This window comes from Spermophilus citellus (assembly GCF_964194105.1).
Source record: "Spermophilus citellus genome assembly, chromosome: 17".
Classification (NCBI taxonomy): Eukaryota; Metazoa; Chordata; class Mammalia; order Rodentia; family Sciuridae; genus Spermophilus; species Spermophilus citellus.
In genome coordinates, this window is record NC_138199.1 from 31183871 (window position 1) to 31205939 (window position 22069).

At 51.7% G+C, this 22069-nt stretch overlaps 1 protein-coding gene across 4 annotated transcripts in view; it reads left to right on the forward strand.

Moving 5' to 3' along the window:
• Positions 1-7474: 7474 nt before the first annotated feature.
• Positions 7475-22069, forward strand: part of SEZ6 (seizure related 6 homolog) — a gene marked incomplete at both ends in the record, with an annotated part of 44080 nt that continues 29485 nt past the window's right edge. For all 4 annotated transcript variants that reach the window (XM_081272954.1, XM_081272955.1, XM_081272952.1 and 1 more), the window contains one exon: positions 7475-7529. In XM_081272954.1, the coding sequence (XP_081129080.1) occupies positions 7475-7529 (55 nt within the window). The remainder of the gene's footprint in view (positions 7530-22069) is intronic.

Consider the following 22069-nt stretch of genomic DNA (forward strand, 5'->3'; position numbering starts at 1 on the left):
AAAAATGGGAAATTTAGCTGGGCGTGGTGGCCCACACCTGTAATCCCAGCGGCTCTGAAGGCTGAGACAAGGAGGATCACAATTTCAAAGCCAGGGCTGGGGATGAGCATTTCTGGGTTCCTGCACATGGCCAAATGTTTTCAGGGTTGTCTAAGGTTCCAAAAATGTTGGAAAGCATCTACTTCTCCATCTGATGTACGTACCAGAGTCACACCTGTCATATGAACCATGTGTTTTCTGCAAGGCTTCTTTGTATCACTTGAGTCTCAAAAGCATATTCAGTAAAATGAGTGCTCCCTGCTCATTTCTGAGAGTTATGGTGAAGATCAAAAGAAGTCATAGAGGGCTGGGAATGTGGCTCAGGCGGTAGCGCGCTCATCTGGCATGCGTGCGGCCCGGGTTCGATCCTCAGCACCACATACAAACAAAGATGTTGTGTCTGCCAAAAAATAAAACTAAAAAATAAATATTTAAAAAAAAAAAAAAGTTCAAAGCCAGCCTCAGCACTTAACAAGGTCCCAAACAACTTAGTAGGATCCTCAAAATTAAAAAAAAAAAAAAAAGAAAGAAAGAAATTAAAAGAGCTGGCCATGCAGCTCAGTGATTCAGCACCCCTGGGTTTAATTCCTGGTACCAAAAAAAAAAAAAAAAGGTGGCTGGAAGGTGGGACATAGGGCTGAAGAGATGTGTCTTGGTGATGGACTTCTTCCCTAGCATGCACAAGGACCTGACTTCAATCCTCAGCATGACAAAGAAATACAATAAAATGAAGAATGTATAGAATTATTGTGAATTTATTTTAAATGCGTATGAAATCTTATTTATTTATTTATTTATTTATTTATTGCTGGTTCTGTACTGGGAATTGAGCCCAGGATGCTCTACCATTGAATTACATCTCTAGCCCTTTTTATTTTTTATTTTGAGACAGATCTCACTAAGTTGCCCAGGCTGGCCTTGAACCTGCAATCCTCCTGCTTCATAAATTGCTGGAATTATAGGCATAAACCACCTCACTGAGCTATGGCAATCTTTTTAAAGAGGAAATACTTAAGGCTTTTCTGTAAAATGTGAATTCGCTGTGAGTCCATCCCTTATGTAATTGCAAGGCTTCGTGTCTGGGTTTGCTAAAGGGGAAAACACAATTATCCTCTCACATTATTCAAAGCAACCCCCCCCCAATCTTGTCTCAGGCAGAAAAAGGGAAAATATTCTTTGGCTAACAACTATGGCTGGTTCCAAGGTGAGTACTGCCAGGGACAGGGGTGTGAGGTCAATCTGGCTGGGATATTTGTTTATGTCTCCCCCATCCTGCTCTAGTCCATAGAGATGAGTGGGGCTGGCCCTCAGTTCTCTCGGACAAAAGGAGACTTGTCTTTTAGTTCCTGGTGTCTCCTCCCTGCATGTCACATGTCTGTTGACCAAGAATCCAGGTTAGGCCAACTAAGCAAGAAACCAGGGGGGCACCATAGCTAGCTTCACATAAGAAAAAACTAAGATAGTTTCAAGGGACCTCTTAGCCAGCCTAATAAGCCCCACTCACCCACCTCCAGCCTTAGCTCACTCTGGCCCCCTGATGCCTACCTGCCAGGGACAGCCCACAGGATATACCCTGGGGCTCTTCCCTCTTTCTCAGATGCTCACACCACCTGGTGACCTGCTCTCTCATCAAATGGTCATCAGCCTGGTGTACCCAGTATCTGGCCCCAGAGTAGCACTGTAAACCCAATGCCTCTGGACAGATGTATTTTTATGTAAGTTCAAGCACTAGGACTATTGAGTTTAGAGGATTTCATTTCTAGAGCCCTCTATATTTCTCTGGGATTATCACCTGTCTGTTCCCTCCATCTCCTGGTTATTATTGTTGGACCCTTTCCAAGCCAAGCTGCCTTGATTGCTTGGGGAGATGAAGGCTCCCAGCATCCTCCCATGGTATCTCTGGGTCTGGCAAGGATGCCCTTGGGGGACTCCTTCTTCTTCCTTCAGCATAACTCTGCAAGTGGCCGCAACTGCCCAGGCAGCCTTGGCTTTTAGGCTCCAGTTTCACTAAGAGACTCTCCAAGCATCAGGGAACATGGAGGGGGTGGTGAAAGTGGAGGCCTCATGCCCCCCAAGTTGGGGAGGGCTATGCTCAGAGTAAGCCCCGGGGTACAGAAGGGAGGGAGAAGGCCAGCTGTTCTTTTTCCTGCACCGTGCCAACCTAGCCTGACACCAAATTAATAGCATTCAAATGAGATGCAAAGCATTATGCAAATCTAGAGGCGAAGGCCACTCTTACCAGGGCCTTTGGGCTGTTAGAAGGCCAGTGCCTTGAGTCCTGTGTGAAGGATCCCATGGGTTCCCTTCAACTTCAACCCTTGGCCCTTCAGCACCAGTGGATGGGAAGAATCCAATGAGACTGCAGGGGGTGGGGGGATCTGCGCTCACTCAGATCTGGACTTCTAAGCACCCAGGGCCTCTTCCAATCCGAAATGACGCAGAGGCAGCCATGAAGGAAACACAACCTCCCTGGATTCCAGTTCCTCACTCATCAGCAGGGTATGCAAAGTAGATGCAGAGTTTTTTGCATCTATTTAACTGTCCATTAAAATAGCCCCACACTCGTCACCTCTGCACAGGCCCAGGCTTCCAAATTGCCAACCCCTGCTGCCTGCAAGCACCATGTGGTTCCTGAGCCTGGTAATTGCTGTGGTGTTTGTTGAGCTGTATTTGCATTTGATTGTCATTTAACTTTCCATCTTTTGCCTTCAATCAAACCGGGGATTGGGCTTTTGCAATTGATTATTCATTTTATTTTCAGCCCCTTGGTGGTTTTCAAAGAGTTTTCTTTATTAGTGCCACAAACTTGAACCCTGGGATGTCTCCCTCCACATGGAAGGGGGAAGACCTCCCTCCCACCTATCCCAGGGCCCTTATGTGAAAATAATCTAGCCAACATCGTGGATCTCAAGTCTTATTCCTGGTCTGCCTGTTCCAGCACCTGCCTCATTTCTGCCCAGCCGGTGGCATTAAATATTTATGGAGCTGTGGAGGATCAAAGGCCTGGGCTGGGGGAGTGGGCAGGCTAGAGGCCTCGGTTTGGAGATGGAAAGTAGCTCACATCAAACCACTGCTGTCTCCATCTACCCTGGGCTCTTGCTACAGCTGATCTGTCCCTCCCCCTGGAGCGGGAGCAAATGCCCAAAAGCTAGAACTCTTCATTTCCCAAGGCAGGGTCCTCCTCCTGCCCCTAAATTCAAAGGGTTGACTTTGGGTAATCCAGAAAGCCAGGCCTGACATCTTTGACTATTCCAGATGCTTCAAGGTCTGTGAGACTGCTCTAAGAAGTCAGTTGAGGTGAGCAGGTAGCTCTGTGCCCCTGCAGTCTCTGAAATGATGTGGCATCCCTGGCCCCTACTTCCACAAAGCCCTCTAATCCCTTTGGCACCACAGAAGATACAGCTCTGGTTTGAAAGGTGTCTTGGAGGAGAGTAATTTTCTCCTCTTCTTGCTTAGAAAGCAGTGTCATTCTGACAGTGACTTCAAAATAACTCACCAATATGCCTGTGATCCTGCCATTGATGGGCTTGTTCTGAACTGGGGAAGTGAAGCTGGTTTTTCCAGTGGTGTGGGCTGGATGTCTGACACAGTCTGGACAGGTGCTGCGAGGGCTGCCGGAATTGGAGAGCACCCTTCTTCCCTCTCTGGCTCTCAATTCTCCTCTGACCCTAGTAGCCTAGATCCCCACCTTCTGAGTCAATATTAAACTCCCCAGTTCTTACCACTTACTTTGGTGCTGGAAAACCCACGTTAATGATGCCAGACTCCCATTTGGGTGCAAACATCTTTGGGATGAGGCAATTCCTTAAATGTAGCCACCAAGCATGTCCTGCAGCACAAATGACCACAAACTCTCTCACAGATTGTCCCCAGTCTATTCTGTCCTTTCCTCCTTCTTCCCTAGGGGGGACTGTCTGTTCCTGCCAAACTACCCTTCTCACTGACTGGCATTTTCCATCTCTCTGCTTCTGCATAAGCCATGCCCCCTCCCTTTGGATGTCCTCCTCTTTCTCTCCATTGACTGAAATGTATAGCAGCTTATTTGTCTTGGTTTCACTCATATGTGTGTGAAGACTTCACTGCAGCACTATCCCCTTAGCCAGGCATGGTGGCACACCCATGTAATCCCAGCAATTCAAAGAAGGTGAGACAGAAGTCTTGCAAGTTCAAGGCCAACCTCAGGAATTTAGAGAGACTGTCAGAAACTTAGTGAGACCCTGACTCTAAAAAATTTTAAAAAGGGGGCTGGGAATGTGGCTCAAGCGGTAGCACGCTCGCCTGGCATGCATGCGGCCCGGGTTTGATCCTCAGTACCACATACAAACAAAGATGTTGTGTCCGCCGAAAACTAAAAATAATAAATATTTTAAAAAATAATAATAAAAAATAAAAAATAAATTAAAAAGGGATAGGGATCTATCTCAATGGTAAAGTTTCCCTAGGTTCAATCCCTAGTACCAAAAAAAGAAAAAAAAATTAATTGTCCCCTTCTCCATTATCTCACAGCTCTCCTGTGACACCAATGCCCTGCCTTGCTTGGGCTTTAGACACGTCTCATGACCATCATTTATAATAATTATTGAGAATCTACTCTGTGCTGGCTACTGAGCTAAGTTTGGGGCAGATGAAACTGACTTGGTCCATGCCTTCAGAGTCTACAACTAATAGAGAAGACAGAGAATTGAGTGAGGAATTACATGAGCAGGGGAAGCCCAGGGTCCTCTGGGGGCAAAAGGCCAAATGGGGGACAGAGAGAGAATGGGAGAAACTAAATGAGTAAGGAAAAACATGCCGCTTTCAAATGTGTATATAAATTGAGTACTATAATCCTGTAAGCTCTGGGTACAGTTGACTGTTCCCTCAGACATTTTATTGTATTCAATTTGTTGGTGATGCTGAGGTCTAGGAAGAATGGGCCCCTTGATTGGCATGAGAGAAGGTGTTTGACAAAAACTCAGCTGCTTCTCATATTAGCCAGGTTCTGCCTCAAGCTAACTGGGAACCCATCACATAGAAGCTTGTTGACCATCTTCAGGAGTCGGGGACAGCCTAGATGCATTATTATTCCCACCATGCCATTTAAACCCATCCTTTGAGATCAGGGCATAGTGCTGTATTGTGGGACTTGTAGTCTCCAGGGGACCCCCCTCCTGAATGCCTAAAGTTAGTTCAGGTAGCAGGGAAAGCCGTGTGGCAAATTTCTGGACAGCTCTTCTCACCATTCTTCTTGTAGGTAGCACCCAGCTTATCAAGGAGCCCAGCTGCCAGAAGAGTCAGGTGAGACTGCCACCAGCCTCCATGGGGCATGAATCATATTAGCACAAAGATCCATCCATGGGTCATGGCTCACTCCCTCTGCCTAAGCTGCTTAGTTCTAAGAAACCCAAGGACCTGGGAGGAGCTCAGGAATACCTTCACAGGGCTGTGATATAGCTCAGTGGTAAAGCACTTGCCTCATATGGACAAAGCCCTGGATTCAATCTCATTACAAAAAAAGAAAAGAAAAGGAAAAAAAAAAAAAAGGAATACCTTCACAGAGAAATCCCATAACATCTGCCAGTATTTCCCTGAACATCCCCCAGCTACTGAACCTTCTACTGCTATGCCTCTTCCCCTCCTCTGTTGGAGACTCTCCTTCTCCCTCCCCTCTGCACTTTCTTTCCTGGCTTTCTCTTCTCACCTCTGATCCTTTCAGCAATGCCTCCCCCTTCCCTCTATCCTTCTGCTACAGCTCTCTTTTTTTCCCTCAGCTTCTTAAAACGACTGTCCAAAAATCCTCTCCTAGCGTCTCCCCTCAACTAATTCCACATGCCACCTGCCTGCTGCCTGGGATTCTTTACAGCAGTTGAGGAGGCTCCCCAGAGCCCACAAGAGGATCTAGAGAGAATCCTTCAAGAAGAGCTGGAAGACTGTGAGAATCCTAAGGACCAAAGACTCTCTGAGGAATGAGATTTAAGGACAGAAGTTTTGCCACTCGCTTCCAGGGCAAGGTCAGGAAGGATTCTGGGCCAAGTTCCAGTTAAAAACAAAAACAACAACAACAACAAAAACTAAACACAAGCCTCTCTAGGGCCACAGGAAGTTAGTCTTTCCCTTTCTCTACAGGGAATGATAACACCATTCACAGGGTCATGTCTTACTTTGTCCATTGATGCTCTTCATGTGAGCCCAACCTCTGGGTCTAAACAGCAGCCTTACAGATGGCACAATTGGACTGGTCCCTTACTATCCTGTGAATCATTAGGGCTGCCCAACCCAAGAAGAGCCCTGGAAGTTTATTTTTCCTTGTAATTGAATGCCTTTTTAGCTATACCCTCTGGGCTTCCTTTGAGTTTCCATCTATAACAGTCCTAACAGGTTAGGGTGTAACTCAGTGAGAGTTTGCCTACTGTGTGTGAGGCCCTGGGTTCAATCCCTAGCACTGCAGAGTAAAACAACAACAACAACAAGAAGTAAATTAAATTGTAAAATATGGCCCTAGACACCCTCTTCTCCCATCACATTTTCTCCACCAGTTCCAGGAGCTGGAACAGGTATTGGCATGAATGATCTGTGCCACCTGGCTGTCACTGTAGCTGCTCTGGTCCCACAGAGCGTGATAAGGCAGGATCCTGGAGATCCAGGGCAGCATGAGGACCTAGGATCCTACCTTCAGCTCCCCACAGCTTTGCCCAGGTTGCCTCCTGCCAAGTGAAGAATGTCTCCCCAGGACACAGTGCCACTGGCTTTTAACTATAATATCAGGATAATTAAGCTTTTCTGTGAGCACAGTTTGCTGCTGATGCAGCTGCCTGGAGTCCTGGCATTTATTGAGCGCAAAGTAATAATTTATTGTCCTTTGTACGCTCAAAAGCCATCTTCATTATCGGCCCAGGACGGAGCTGGCACAAGGGCACACAGGCCTTACCAGCTGCCTCACTCATGGATATCTTCCCAGGTCACCCTTGGCGCCCTCAGGTACCAGGATAGGGTGGATAGAGGTGGGGAGGGGGTTACTCTCTTTAGGAGAATTCGGTTAGAGGCTACCACTTTGGCGGGATGCTAATGAGGGAGAGGGTGGCAGGCTTGGCTGGGCGTAGGCAGCACGGAAGTGCGGGGAACGTGTTCTCACATTAGTAGGGCAGTCCTTCCCCTGAGCGGGCGGTGGCGCGGGAGCCTGTGCTCCCGCCTCTGGGTCTTCTGCGCCTTTGCTTGAGACTTTACGGTAAACCATTCCTCCCGCGCCCCCGCCCCCAGCCCCGCGCGGCGATCCCCGGCGCCGACGCCAGGCGCTGGCCGTGGTGCTGATTCTGTCAGGCGCTGGCGGCGGCGGCGGCGGCGGCCCCGCTCCCTCTGCCCTGCCGGACCCCGCTCTGCCCGCCGCGCGCCCACGTCTTGCCAAGCCCCTCACCCTCCCGCCGCGGCCCCTGCCCGGGGCGCGGCCGCAACCAACACCATGCGCCCAGCAACCCTGCTGCTCCTGCCCGCGCTGCTGGCGCTCCTGGCTCACGGTAAGGGACCCCAGCGTCCGGTGGTAGGGGGTGGAAGGGCGGACCCGTCCCGGCGCCCAGCTCCGCGTGTCCGGTTGTCCAGTCCAAGCAAGGAATCCTGCCGGCTAAGCTGACCCCGGCGCTGGCCGAGCCGGGTGGGGCGCGGGATCCACGGGCGGGAAGCTGCCGAGGCTCCCGCCATTCGCGCCCGGCCGAGACCTCGCCTTTAATCATCTCCCCGGATCTAATGGGATTTCTCTGCTGCAATTCATCACGCCACCCCCTCCCCGCACACACGCGCTCACCCGCGCGCTACCTCGCTACACTACAGGCGTCTGGGGGCGCCGGGGCTCACGCGAAGGGGGGAAGCGGGGCGGTGAGTCGGGACAGTCCGGCTGGCGGCCCGCGGTCCCTCCTCCCCTGCTGCCCGCCAAACTTCGCTCGACTTTGCAGCCGGTTTCCAGGTCTCTATCATCCTCACTGCGGAGGAACGCGGCCGGATGACGGCCGGACAACCGGTTAGGACGTCGCTTACCTCCCTCTGCCTTGGCATTGCCACCCCAGAATCGAAACCTAGAGCAAAATTCTGGAGACATACTCGGGGGCCCCGGGGGTTCTCCATCCAGCTCCTCGCACTGCACTGGACTGCAGCAGATGAGGTCCTGGGATAAACAGTCTGTCCTCCCCGAAGTCCTTTCCTTGCCCTCGCACGCAAGCACACACGCGCGCATACACACACACACACACACACCGAACACGCCCAGAGCTCTGCCTCTCCGGGCCTGCCATCCTGTCCGGTCACCATCCACCCCATGGCGGCAGAGTCTTTGCGGGACGACGGATTCCCTGCCAGCGGCCCCCAGCCCTAGGCGCAGTCAGGCCCCCAAATTCGTGGACACGGATCAAGTGAAGCTTGGCCTTGGAGTAGGGAACAAGGGAGTTTTGGGTAAAGGATAGGGTTTTGGAGTCTCATCTGGACCTGCCGTCCGGGCTCAAACAAGCTGTCTTCGAAGCTACAAATGTTCAGGTCCTTCTCCAGCTCCTAGCGGTCGGCTGGTGAGATCCGGGAAGCGGCACTTGCTCCTGCCGTCCCTTGCCATATGGTTATAGCTCCTGATAGGAAGTGGGGGAGGAAGGGGTGATTTCTAACCACTCAATCTTTCCAGGCCGTGTCAGAGGTCTGGGCAGCAGCTGAGGATGAGGTTGAGCTGGGTCCTTGGACGGCAGCTTTTTTCACTCCAGGGTCTCAGAGGCATGGAAGAACCTTTTTGAGCCTCTAGCTGTGCTCACTTGCTCCCGGGGAGTCTGGTCCAGCCACCTAACTGCCCATGCCAGGTCCTCTAGCTGCATGGGGGAACTTGAAACCCTGTGTTCACGTTGGGGCGGGAGAGGAAGAAGAATCCCGCCAGCTCCACTTCAGGGACGGGAATGGAAAAGGAGAAGCCTGTAGATCCGCCGGTTGTCTGAGGATGTCCCTACGAATTCAGGACCATATCAAATCTAGCTATAACCTTGTTCTGGACAGCTCCCCTAGGGCACAGGACCTGTGTTTGTCCTCTGGCATACATTCTGAGGCAGTGTGTGTGCATCAGTGTGAGTGTAATCAGGGCCTCGTGTGTCTGGAGTAGCAGGTCCCAGGGTGTCTGCACTTCAAGAGGTCTGAATGTAGGGTGAGAACTCAGCAGTAGGTTCCTGTGAGGCCACTAGTGTGTGGATGCAGCCTCTGCCAGAGGCTGGAGTGAGATTTCAGGGCTCCAGGAGGAAGGCTGATGTGGCTGGGAGTTCCTGGAGCCCTGATGGGGGTGTGGGGTGGGTGTTGGAAGGAATTGTCCACTGTGGTCAGAAGTCTGGGTGTCCCAGCCAGTGTTCCTCCTCTGCCCCACTAGTATCTCCAGTGCCTGTGAGGTAGCCTGACCAAGGGGTTTTCAGGGTAGGGATCTGACTTTGGGGGAAGATTTTCACTCCTCAAGGGAAAGGAGGAAGCAGCCCTGTTAGTGTCCAGCCTGGCAGATAAGAGAGTCTGGAAGACGGAGCCCCGCCCCGCAAACCAGAAGCCTCTTCCTTTTTAGCGGGGATGCATGGTCCTAGTCTTGGGTACTGACTCCTCTCATTGGGAGTGCACTTGGCCACCTCAGGGTTTTGGGAAATTCAGTGAAGGAGAGCTTCAGGGAGCAAAGGGATTGGGTTGAGCCTTTGCGGCTAGTGCAGTGCCTCCCGAAGCCTCCTCGCAGCCCTCAGAGATCTGTTCACACTCGGGACTCAGGCTTCAGGATTGCAGCCAGGCACAACCCAGAAGCCCCAGGATTCCTGGGAGACTGCCCAGAGATAGGGTGAGTGCAGTGCTGCCCTGCAGGCACAGTCCCCTATTCCCTTTGCAGCCTCAGGGATATGATTGACCCAGGGTGAGAGATGCACTGTGGACTGTGGGGCGTCCTCCCAAACCATGGGTGGTGCTGGGGAGATCTTGCCACAGCGGGAGAAGAAGGCGGTGCAAGAGGGGCTGCGCCTGCCCGGGCCTGCTGTGTCAGTTTAATGATTTTTAATGAGCAATTACCTTTAGTCATTCTCCTAATTTCTGAATATCAATAAAGTTAATTAAACTCTGCATGTGTGAATGTGGCCTGGGGAGGTTGTGAAGGTGGAAGCAGCTGAAACTGGGATGGGATTGGGTCTCCAGGGCTCTGTGGCTGTGCGACCTTGGACCCACTGCTCCACCTCTCTGAGCTTGCTTGAGAATATCGTGGGAAGAGGGGGGTGGGGACAGCAAATCTCAATTGCTTGCTCTGCCAAGAACTGGAAGATGGTGTAAGGGAGGTGAGGCCGGAAGGAGGAAGGAGAGAAAGGGAAAGAAGACTTGGCTTCCAGGATCCCCACTGCCTTAAGGGTTAACAAAGTAGGGCTGTCTTAACCTAAAATGGTAATAGCTGCTTCCAGCAGACTCCTCTGTTGGTGGCTGGTGCTGGATTCTGACAGCATATTCCTGAGTCTGGGGGCCATTGCTGAATCTGACATCAGGTTCCACTCTCTAGTCCCTAGTCTGGCTTCAGGGACAGGACATAGTATTGGGGACAAAGCCCCACAGGAGACAGTCTGGATTCCACTCAGGGGCCCAGAAGTTAACATGGCTGGCAGGAGCCCCCCTGGGCTTCTGAGGATAAATGAGAGACTGACAAGGACAGACTCGGGAAGTCTGAATTGGCTTCTTGCCCCTCACCTCCTAAGCACATCAAGCTTGGCTGGCTTTGGCGGCCATCCTGGCCTCCTCAGTAGGGTGGCAGCTTAAAATGCCTTGGGGGTGCTGTGGGATAATAATGGGGAGCAAGGAGAAACACAGGCACTGTTTAATTAGAAACAGAGCTTCCATGCCCCGCCCCACCATGGCTTCCTGAATATGGAGGGCATGTCAGAAAGCCTGCCTCCTTAACCCCGCTCTCCATCCAGTCGGTGTCTCCAGCCTCTTCCCTCCCTTCTTGTCCCTATCTCTCCAAGCCCCATGGAGCCCATCTGCCAGTCTGGGCTCAGCTCAGGAATCCTGCGCCCCCACCTGGGCAGAGCTGTCAGGGCTCAGTACTCCACCCTCCCCACCAAACAAGAAAAGGGGCACAGAAAAATGCCTATAGGCAGGAGCAACACTGAAGGGAAGGAACCTCTCTCAGCCCACACAGCTAAGAGCCCAGCCTTCCTTGTGGCAGGTTGCCCCGGCCTCTCTAGGCCTCTACTCTTTGGAGCCTTCAATATAAGGTTATACCAAGATCATGTTTGCCAAGCCTGGGAGCACATCAGGGCCTCAGAATCATGCAGATTCTGGGTCTCCAGGTTACTAGCCTACTCTCTGTGATGGGGGAGAGGGTTCCATAAGTAATAAGTGTCTGGGGGAGGCAATGCCGGCTGCCCTGGTCTGTAACTGGGAGGTAGAAAGCAGGTACTAGGAGGTTCTTCAAGGCCAATTCCAACAGGAAGCAACAATTCCAGAAAGATGACTAATCCAGCCAGGCCAAAGGATTTTCAGCATCAATTTCCCAAACTGGCCAAGTTCTCAACAGATCCTGTTGAGGATCTGTTCTTACTGCTCCTTCTGCCTAAAATTCTTTTCCCCTCCTGGACCAACCTGACTCACTCTACATATGCTTCAAGTATTGGTTTAGCTGGCACTTCAGTAATTCTTTAGCATGTATTTATGGGGCATCTTGTGGTTTCTCAGGGGAAGCCTCACCTGTCCTTCAGGCTGAGGCAAAGTACTATCCCATGCTTCTACTATCCCTTGGCTTCCCCCCATTGAGGTATCCATCTTGTTGGGTCACAAGTGTCTAGTTGCTTAATACTCCTCCCGACAACAAGACTGAACTCAGGGAAGAGGACACCGAGTCGTTTTGCTTACCCCATACATCTTGGGGCAGTTCCAGATTGTTTATTCTGGAGCTGCTTAGGGTCAGCTGCCTGGTTAGAATGGAGAGGTGTGTCCATGGCAGCTGGGACCATGTCTTGAAGCTGAGTTTGTGTAGCAAGCACACTATTTTTACATAGATTGTATGTTAGAATTTTTTTTCCTATTTCCTAACAGTTGGCCAATTATCCCAACTGTAAATTATAGCCTTTACTTAGTTTTTTTTTTTCTTCTACAAATTAAGCTGTCATGCTGTCAGCCTGAGGTGGGTTGGGGGTTGGGTGCTGATGGCCATTCTTAATGAGGAATAGCTTTTCTCCAGTCACACCTTAGTACCCCATCAGCTAGTGTCCTCCATGGCACAGAGCCTAGCACAGGGGATACATTAAATACACATTAAAATTTATATGAGAATTGCACTGGTGAACACCTGCAGAAGTAAGCTCAAGGCCTAGCCTTCCTAACCCCCTCCCTCAGAACCTCCCTACCACCCTAGTGGCTGAGAGGAATGCATGGCATGAACTTTAAGGATTGAGGTAAGAGAGGAACAACCCCATGTCATCTGGCTCCAGCCTCCTCATCGTTCTAAGCTTCAGACATCCTCACACAGCTTGGAGGGACCAATATGAAATCTGGGGAGCAGCTCTGAGTTGACACGCCCTTGAATGGAAAAATGGGGCCCTAAGAATCATCCAGGACCACAGCAATTCAGGTCCAAGAACCTTTCACAGCTTCTAAAAAGGCAGGGCTCTGGGGTATATCCACCTATCATTCATTCATTCATTCCACAAACATATCTAGGTGTGAGTCTTGGCCCAGAATCCCCAGGGGCCCAGGCCTCAAGTCAAGGCTTTCATGTGCCTTTTTAATATGCACAAGAAGAGATTAGTTATCCCCACTTTACAGATGGGGGAAACTAAGTTTAGGAAAGATTAAGTCACTTACCCTGGGCTACATAGCCAATAAGTAGTAAGGCTGTTCCAGAGGGCAGGATCATTTGGCAAAACCCACTCCTCCAGCCCAGAGCAGAGCTTCTGAAAGGCAAATGGGAACCCAGGAGAACATAACCATCCAAACAATAATAAAGCAGCAACAATAGCAAACATTTATTAGGTACCAAATCTATGCCAGGCTCTCTACCAAGTGCTTTATATACATTAACTCATTTAGTTCTCATACCATATCTATGAGATAGAAACTATTACCTGTCTTTTATAGACTAAATCCAAGCTCATATTGTCAGATAGACTCAAGACATAAGCAGCTCCTAACCTCCTAGTACATTTCTGGTGGTGTCAGTTGCTTCTCTGTTGATGCCTGCTTTCTGTTCTTAATGCTGCAGGTTAGAGACATTTTATCTTGCTCTGTCCTTAGTGGCAAAGGAATGAAACTCCTTTCCAATACTTGGAGGTCAGGCAAGAGCACAGAGCTGGGTATAAGGTGAACTGTGTCCCCTGAAGTCTCAGCCCAAAGGTCAGAGGCCTCGGGTAACTCTCCCATCCTTTGGGGTCTTGGTGAATGACAGCACCAGTCTCACCTGTCCTGGCACCTTGAGATTTCCCACCCCCTCAGCTTCCACGGAGACTCAGCCCCCAGTTGGGAGGGCCCAAGGCTGCCCCAGCTACCTTCCATCTGCCTACCTGCTGCCTAGTCGCCAGCCCTGGGAGGAGAGGATCGATGCTGCAGCCGCAGGCAGAGTGTTGTTGGCCATTGATTGTTAAGATTTCTCCGAGGGCTAGGGAGCAAACAAACCTGCCACTTCTCCAACAACGATCCAGGTCTCCGGGTCTCTGGCTGCAGAATCTGCAGCCTTGCTGGCAGGCAAACCAACTGGAAGGGAGGGGGTGAAGTGGGAGGTCCTGGCCGCCCAGCAGGAACAAAGGGCTCTGCCAAGAGATGAGCAGGGACTAAGTGTGCACAGAAAGGGGGACAACAGGGCAACACAGTGTAGATGAATCCTGTGTATGCCCTGTTTGGCCCAACCTCCATAGTTTTGCTCAGTCATTTTTCCAAACTTGGAATGCCATCCTGCTTATTTCAGTTCTCCCATCTCCCCAGCCCAGATGGCCTTCTCTGTCCACCAAACAGTAAATATAATCCAGCAAGAACTTAACCTGTCAATCCTTCATCTACCCATCCATTCTCTATTCAAACACCCCTCTTCCTAGTCAGCGCCTACCAGGTACTTTGATAGGCAGGAATACAACAGTCCCTGACCTTAGTGAACTCAGTTTGGAGGGGAGATACCTTCTTAATAAGCTTAGCTCTGACTACTTCTATAGCTGGACCAGGGACTCTCTTGTTTTAATTGACTGAGATACAGATGAGAAGCCAAATAGCACCTACATGATCCAACTACCCTGGACTTTGGAAGGACAGGAGACTCCTGGCCAGGGACTGCTCTGGGCTTTGGTTTGTCATCTGTAGCAAGAAGTACTCACAGTTTGGTCCTGTGAGGACCCAGCAAGCCTATGAGGTCCCTGAGACTGGCCATAACAGTACCCTCCATCACAACTCTTCCCATCTCTGCTATGTCTGAGTGCCCCCCTAACTCAACAAGGTAGACCTGATGCAGGGTCCCTCCTGCCACCAAGCCAAATGGGCTGCAGAATCCAAGCAGTGGGTCTCTACCCACATCATGTAGTCCCCAAGGGCTCAGCGGGAATCTTGAAACCCTGGCATCAATCTCAGCTCATGCCCCTTTGCACCCCTCCTCCCACTCCTCCCTCCCCCACAGGCTCTTCTCTCTACCCTCAGGCCCCTCCCTCTAACTGGTCATCAGGCTGGGAGGACAGAACTTTTGCATTGAAAAGTGCCTGGACCACTGAGCTCCACCGTCCCCATCTAATTTGCACGTTGGTTTCCTCCTCTGTGTTCCCAGGTTCCCTGTGGAAGGCACCAAAGTCAACCCTGCCCCTCGTAGCCCAGATTCCTCCACACACACACACACACACACACACACACCCCACATCTTCTCCCGGCTGCTCCCTCCCCCTCTCCCAGCTCCGCAGCTGAGCACTAGCTCCTTTGTCCCCCAAGCAGCCACCTGCTGAGTGTCTGGCCCGGATCCCACCAGCCAGCAAGTGCCTAGGGAGTCCCAAAGCCTGGGAGGGAGAGCTTGGAAGGAGGGTATCAGGCACTATGGCAAGCCAAGCTGTGCCTCAGGGAAGAGGCGGCAGACCCAAAGGAAGAACGCAAACAGCGGAGTATTGGTCAGAGAGCCAGGATCCCAGGGTTTAAACCCAGTACTGGCTCTTGCTGTCTGGGTAAACTTAGGCAAGTCTTGTTACCTCCCTAGGCCTCAGTTTCCTTGGGAATCTAGAGTGCCTGTCCCTATTCCACCTCTTTCATGGGCAGCAGCAGAATCAAAGGAAGTCAGAGGGGGTGGAGGCTGGGAAGAGACCAGAAGCTCCATAGTCACAGTAGGAGCTGGATCAGATGCCCCAGGAGTCCAGGGGTAGACTGCTCAGACCAGTGGCAGATGAGCACCAACCTGATTTGGACAGACAAAAAGGCATGACTAGTAATACAGAGGGACAAAGGTTGGGTTCAGGGTGCTTCTAAGGGCCTTTGCCTGGGCACTCCTCTGATGGACATTGTCTTAGACATCATTTACATTCAGCAGGGAGGGATGGGGATATAGCTCAGTGGTCCAGCACTTGCCTGTCATGCACAAGACGCTGGATTCAATCCCTAGCACTGCAAACAAACAAACATATATCCAGCAAGGAGATGTGCTGAGGATTTGAAGCATCTGGTCCAGCAGCTGGCAGTCCTCCTCCTGTCATGGGGTCCTACTTTGTGGCAGGTTAAAGAAACTGGAGGAGATAAAATCACATCTTGAGGATGGCATCTCCAGGCAAGGGTTGAAGGTGGGACCAAGCAAGGCTCACCAAGAGAGGCTATTCACACATTTACTTACCCAGATTCCCTTTTCCCTCTCCCCCTACTGCCCATTCAGAGCCCATCTTGTGGCAGAGCCCTAGTCCTGACTTACGGGGTCCACTTACCTTTCTTGTATCCCTCTCTACTTGCAAATCAGGCTAGAAAAAGCCTGTTGCTTAAATTGGGGTGGTGTTCCTGAGGCCCTAACTCTTGGTTGGTGCCCTAAGCCTGGTTGCTGCTATATCTGTATCCCCAGTGCTGTCTCTAGTGACCCTGATCCTTCCCTGCCTTAGACCTCAAGCAGCAGAAACGAGAGCAGGGGACAGGGGGAGAGGGTTTACATCCCTCAACTAGAGGTGTCCACATCCCCAGCTCAGTGAAGTCCTAGAGGTCAAAGCAAGACTGGGGCAAGGGAGAGGCCTGAGGAGTTGGGGCCTGCACAACTGAATCCATTTAGTGTTCCTGGAGTTCTGGAGAGGAGCCTCAGATGTGCAGATATATGCACCTCTGCCTCACTTGCCCACCTCTCCCTGAGTGTCTGTGCCCTCTGTCTCGAACCATAGGACAGTGGCCTAGGTGTAGGCCCAGCAGGCCCCAGCTCTGGCTGGTCTCTCTCCACTCTCTGCAGCCCACTCTACTCTCTTTCTCCCTAATCTTAGGCTCCACTGACCCCTCAAGGAGACTTGGAGCTGGAGCTGCTGCTGCTATCTTTAGCAGCTCTGCACCCCTCTCCTCCCCCACTCAAGCTTGCTGGGCAAGTAGAGGGACAGGCCAAGCCTGAAGAGCTTCCCAGGCTGCGGTGCTGGGCAGATGAGGCCCCTTCTCTCAGTCCCAAAGGCCATGGATTCAAAGGAAGCCTAGGCTAGTCCACACCAATGGCAGGTTAGGTTCCATCCCACCTGCCTGGGGCTGGGAGAAGGTCCCAGGGTGTCCTCACTCTGCACCACGCCCCTCACCCTGCCACATCCCCAAGGGCAGAGCCCAGGCTTCTAGTGACTCCTCCCTATTTGGAGGCTATTTGGAAGTAAGGCTGCAGCTCCTGGGTCTCCCCAATAGTTGAGGGGATAGGGAGGGTCTCAGAGTGTCAGGAATAGGAGGGAAGTACACCCTGAGGGAGTTACACATCCAAGGACCTCTGATTCTGCCCTTGTACTTCCCAGAGGGGTTTTCAGGCACCTTCTGCAGCCTGACTCTGCCAAAAGGTTGCCATTAAAACTCATTACCCTCTAGATTCCCTGGGTCTCCTGGGTCCCACCCTCTTCACTATCCTTGCTGTTCTTGAAACTTGCATGAGCTGGGAGAAGGTAGAGCAGAGCAGTCCAAGAGTCAAAACCAAAAACACTAAAGAGGGAGGCAGCCCAGCTTCCCTTGGAGGGGTGTCTGCCTCTAGGCTCAGGCTGCCTTGGCTTCTCAGAGGCCTTTTGTTCCTTCATCTGTCCTTCTGTCTGTCTCTTGAGTTTAGCAGAGCAGGGATGTCCTAGCTTCTGCTTCCCAGGCCCAGCTAAACCACCTCCCACAGATAAAGTCTGTTCTCTGACCAGGCTTCCTTACCTGTGGGCCAGGAGGATTTATCAAAGAGTGCAGGTGAATAGTGGCCCAGACCCTGGCACAGAGCAGATGCTCAGAATTTTAGAACTCCCTGGGTCCTCTTCTCACACCTACCCCCTGACCCCATATTCATGCACATAGGTACACATAAATATGCCACATACCCACATATATACACACATGAATGTGCTCCCATGCACATAAGCATATGCATACTCATATGCACACACTCACACACACACACTTGCACACATATACACTCACATTGGCATGCACACACAATGCTCAGCAAATACTGACCAATGCATAAAGGTGAGGAGATGAACTCTAATGCATACAGAAGGAAAGTGGCAAGTCCAAAGATCATAGTCCCCAACCCTGCCAAGGCTCCTCCACCTGCTCACCAGGAGGCTCCATCAGCCCCGAGGCTGGGCAACTATAAGGGTGAGGCTGCAACTCTGTCCCACCCACCCAAAGACTCACTAAAAAGTCAGCAACCAGCCATGTAAGTGGCTCAAGCCTGTAATCTCAGCTACTTGGGAAGTTGAGGCAGGAAGATCACAAGTCCAAGACCAGCCTTGGCAACTTAGGCCAGCCCTGTCTCAAAATCAAAAGGGCTGGGGATATAGCTCAGTGGTGGAGTGCCCTGGGGTTCGATCCCCACTACCAAAAAAAAGATAAGGAACCAAGTACTATATGACAAACCACCAGACAGTCCCCAGAGAGGAAAGGACAAGCTCAAAGCTACACAGTCCATCAGTGATAGAGCTACTTTCACTCTGGAGCCAGAGCCCTGATAAGGCCTTGCCAGACTCCTTAGCTTCCATAGCTAAGAACAGACACCCTAATGACTTCTAGGGTAGGGAGAGGCCAGAGCCCACCTCAGCATTAAGGACCAGATTAACCTAGGGTTCTGAGCTCAGGACCCCTACATCCCCTGCCAAGCTCCCCAAATTTGTTTCCTGATGCATCATACAAAAGCAGCCAGAGGACACAGGTGACAAGATAAGGGAGGTAACTTTGGTTCTCATATATAATATAAGTCCCTTCACCTGATCCAAAAGCCATGCAATTTTAGGACCACCAGCCTGGTGATTCAGCTCAGAGGTGGACAAGTATGCCAGGAATAGCCTCAATAGAGTTGGATTTTCAACATCCTGGTAGGGACCAGGAGAAGGTAGCATCCCAGAGATGCTGGTCTGCAACCCAGGAAGGTACCAGCTGTTCACCCCTGGCACCATATGACCCTGTCTTGCTGGGTCCACTGGCTAGGAGGGGTTGTCCTAGGCAGGGGCAGAAGATGAAGCCGATGTCCATTCCTCCCTATATCAACCCCTGTTTCCCAACTTCACCACTGGGCTGGGATGAACTGGCCCTGCTGCCAGCCCCCCCGAGAATGCAGTTCCTGCCTCTGTAGCTCTCCTCCTTGCAGCTGACATTTTCAAGGTGCACCATTCAGAGGAATACAGTCTTTGCTGCTGACCTGCTGGTGGAAGCTGCTGGTGCCAAGGAAAAATGTGACCTGAGCACCCAGCTCATGGCCATTTCCCTCTGCCCACTCACTCCATACCTCTACTTTCAAATTATTCTTCTGCTTCCCCCCTGACATAGCAGGCAGGCTGTGATCTGGGGATAGCAGCAGATGGACAGAAGAAGCTGATAGACAGAAGCCCCTATAGTGAAGAAAGAAAGCCCAGCACCCACCTCTATGCCTACCTAGACCCCTGCTGCAGCCACAGTAGATCAGACTGGTGAGGGCTGTGATGCCAAGGAGACCCTGCTGTTCCTCCCACCCCTTCCAGTCAGCCCTGAGCGAGGCAGATAGAGCCAACTCTGTGGCCCCTACCTCCCAGGCCTGCCCCTGCCTCTCCCTTAAACCCACTCCAGGCCCCAGTTCCTATGTCACCTGCCCAGCCCCAGGAACAGTGGGCAGGCAGGGCTAGGACCTCTAGGTCCCCAGGGCCAGCAGACAGACAGGAGGGGAGAACACAGGGCCGCAGGGGAAGGTGCAGAGCGCAGCAGGTGACGCTGTAGCAGAGGCCTCATTAATCACCTCTCCAGCCCCCAGCTCTGCAGTGGCGAGACCATATTAGATTTTAAATTGGAAAGCGGAGAATGTGGCAGTTAGCTGGGAGCTCCCTCTACCCTGGGCCCCTGGTCACAGCCTCACAGGAGAGAGGTGACAGTAGGGTAAAGAGGACTGGTCCAATGGCAGCCCAGAACAATGTAGGTAGGCCCCCTCCCCCTACCTACTCAGAAGCCTGCAAGGCTGTCCAGAACAGATGGCCCTGGGAAGGGTCAGGTTAGGTTCCCAGAAGGTGACAGACTGACAAGGAGGGAACATGACAACCACTGTGGAGAGAAATACAACCCATTCAAGAAGCTAGGACCTTTCTGGACTTAAAGTTCTGGAGTGTGGCATCCATGAGCAAGGACAAATGGCAATGCTCTGAAGCTAATGTGTGTGTTTGGACCTGCACACACACATGCCTGTGCTCAGAGACACACAAACAACCCCATTCTCATACACGTGAACACGCATGCTTGCATGAAGCAGCAACCAATGCAGGAGTTTTGATCCCAGGCTGTGAGACAGACCCAGCTCAAACCTTGATTGCTACTCTTTCTCTCCAAGTGGACTAGCCTCGGTCTCCCCAGGTGTAAAATATTGATTCCAAACACAAAGGGCAGCCACCCTGGGTGGAATACAACTATTTAGGAAGTACAGGCCTCGCCCCTAGGGGGCGGGGCGCTCTGTAAATAGGAGGACCCTGGCCTGGCCCCAAGGTTGGACACCACCTCTAAGACTGTCCCAGGAGCCCCTGGGGGTGGGGGTGGCTGTACACATACCCTGCCCTCTGCTGCTGAGCAGATAGTGAGGAAGGGACATGTAGGTAGAGCACAGTGCGTGTTCCCATGGAACACACACACACCCACTCTGGCCAGGGCACATGAGGGCAAATGTTCCTGAATATCTTCAGTCCATGAAACCTAAGTCCTCCTAAACTGGCTATGCCTGAGCTCCCAAAATTGTCCATCAAACACCCAACTCGAGGAACACCAGCTCAGCAGAGGCTGGGAAACAAGCACCAGCACCCAGACGACCCTAATCCTCACCCAGGCGTGAGTGAATGACAGGCACAACTCTCAGAGGCCTTCATGGAAAAACCTGAAGAAATCCTAGGGCTCCTCCTCACCTTTCCCTGCCCAACCTTGGCCACTCCAGACCCAAAAGGAGGAGAGAAGAAATCCCATCTTAACTCTTTTTTCTTTTTTGCGGGGAGGGGCGGCGGCAGGGAGGTTGGTACTGGCGATTGAACTCAGGGGCACTCAACCACTGAGCAACATCCCCAACCCAATTTTTGTATTTTCTTTAGAGACAGGGTCTCACTGAGTTGCTTAGCACCTCACTTTTGCTGAGGCTGGCTTTGAAAACATGATCCTCCTGCTTCAGCCTCCGGATCTGCTGGGATTACAGGCTGTGCCACTGCACATGGCTCAGTCTTTTTATTCACAAAGCTCTTGGTGGCTCACTGGATCCTGGAATGTGAGAGCAGGCAGGACCCTTAGAAACTTTCTCCATTTTACTGATATGAAGTCCCAGTGACTTGTGTAGAAGGACCCAGTCCATTAGGAACAGGACCAGGATGGGGTGGCTTGCCCTCTGGTTGGTGCCCATTACCTCCACCCATACTCCCTCCATCTGCAATAAGACCCCAACTCTGGAGAGGCTGAAGGCCAGGGTTTCCTCAGACCCCAATCCAGAATGGTAGGAGAGGTAGCTGCCCCTGACCACTTGGGGGACGGTGAGCTCTCTGTCCCTGGAGGTATGCCTACAGATGGGAAACAGTGGAGGACTTGCTCTTCAGTGCTCTGCTTGGGCCAGGTTCCTTCCTTGCTCCAACAACCCGAGTCCCAGCCTTGGCCCAAGTTTGCTGTGTAACCTGGGAAAACCCTCTGGACTCAGCTTCCTCCAGGATAAATGGGAAGGAATGAGTAGTACACAGAGGCAACCAGGGCTCAGGTTTCAGAAATCTTTCCTGACTGAAGCCTGGCCAAGAGGAGGTGCCCCCATTCATATTTGCAATTGAGACATGATGGAACTGCCAGGGGTTGACCAGGAAAGAAGGTGGTGAGAGGGTGTGATGAGAATGGTCAGCAGCAGGGGAAGAGAGGGGAGTCTGGGGTGGGGGTACCTTCCAGCCTGTTCCAGCAGACACTCCTCATCAATTGCCAACTGGGGCTGTGCTGGGGCACTGACAATGGCTGGTTGCTCATTTCCCTGCAGGACATGCCTCTGGTCAAGAGCCAGGAGCTTTGGAGAAACTTTCGAGTGTGTAGAACCTGGGCTTGGAAACTGTGCGCCCTGAGGTCACCCTTCGATGAGTTTGGCAACCAGGGGGCATCATTTGTGTGTAGTGATATGGGAAGAGAGATGCCTAATGCTGGATCCTCGCCCATGAGGAAGCCACAGATGTACTAAGGGCCCACCAGAAAGAGCCCCCAAGGGGTTAGAGGAGGTCAGGCAGAGATGGCTCCCCAGAGCGGGGACAAGAGCTGGACCTTCAAAAAATGGGGATGGTTTGAAGAGACAATGGAGTAGAGAAAGCACGGCACAAGGATGGAATCATTTGAACAAATGGGCAAGGGGGAATTCACTCATCCTGGTAATGAGAAGATCCCTTTGGGTGTAAAGCTGTGCCCATCCCAACAATTGCCCCTCCAGGACTTTCAGGACTCCATC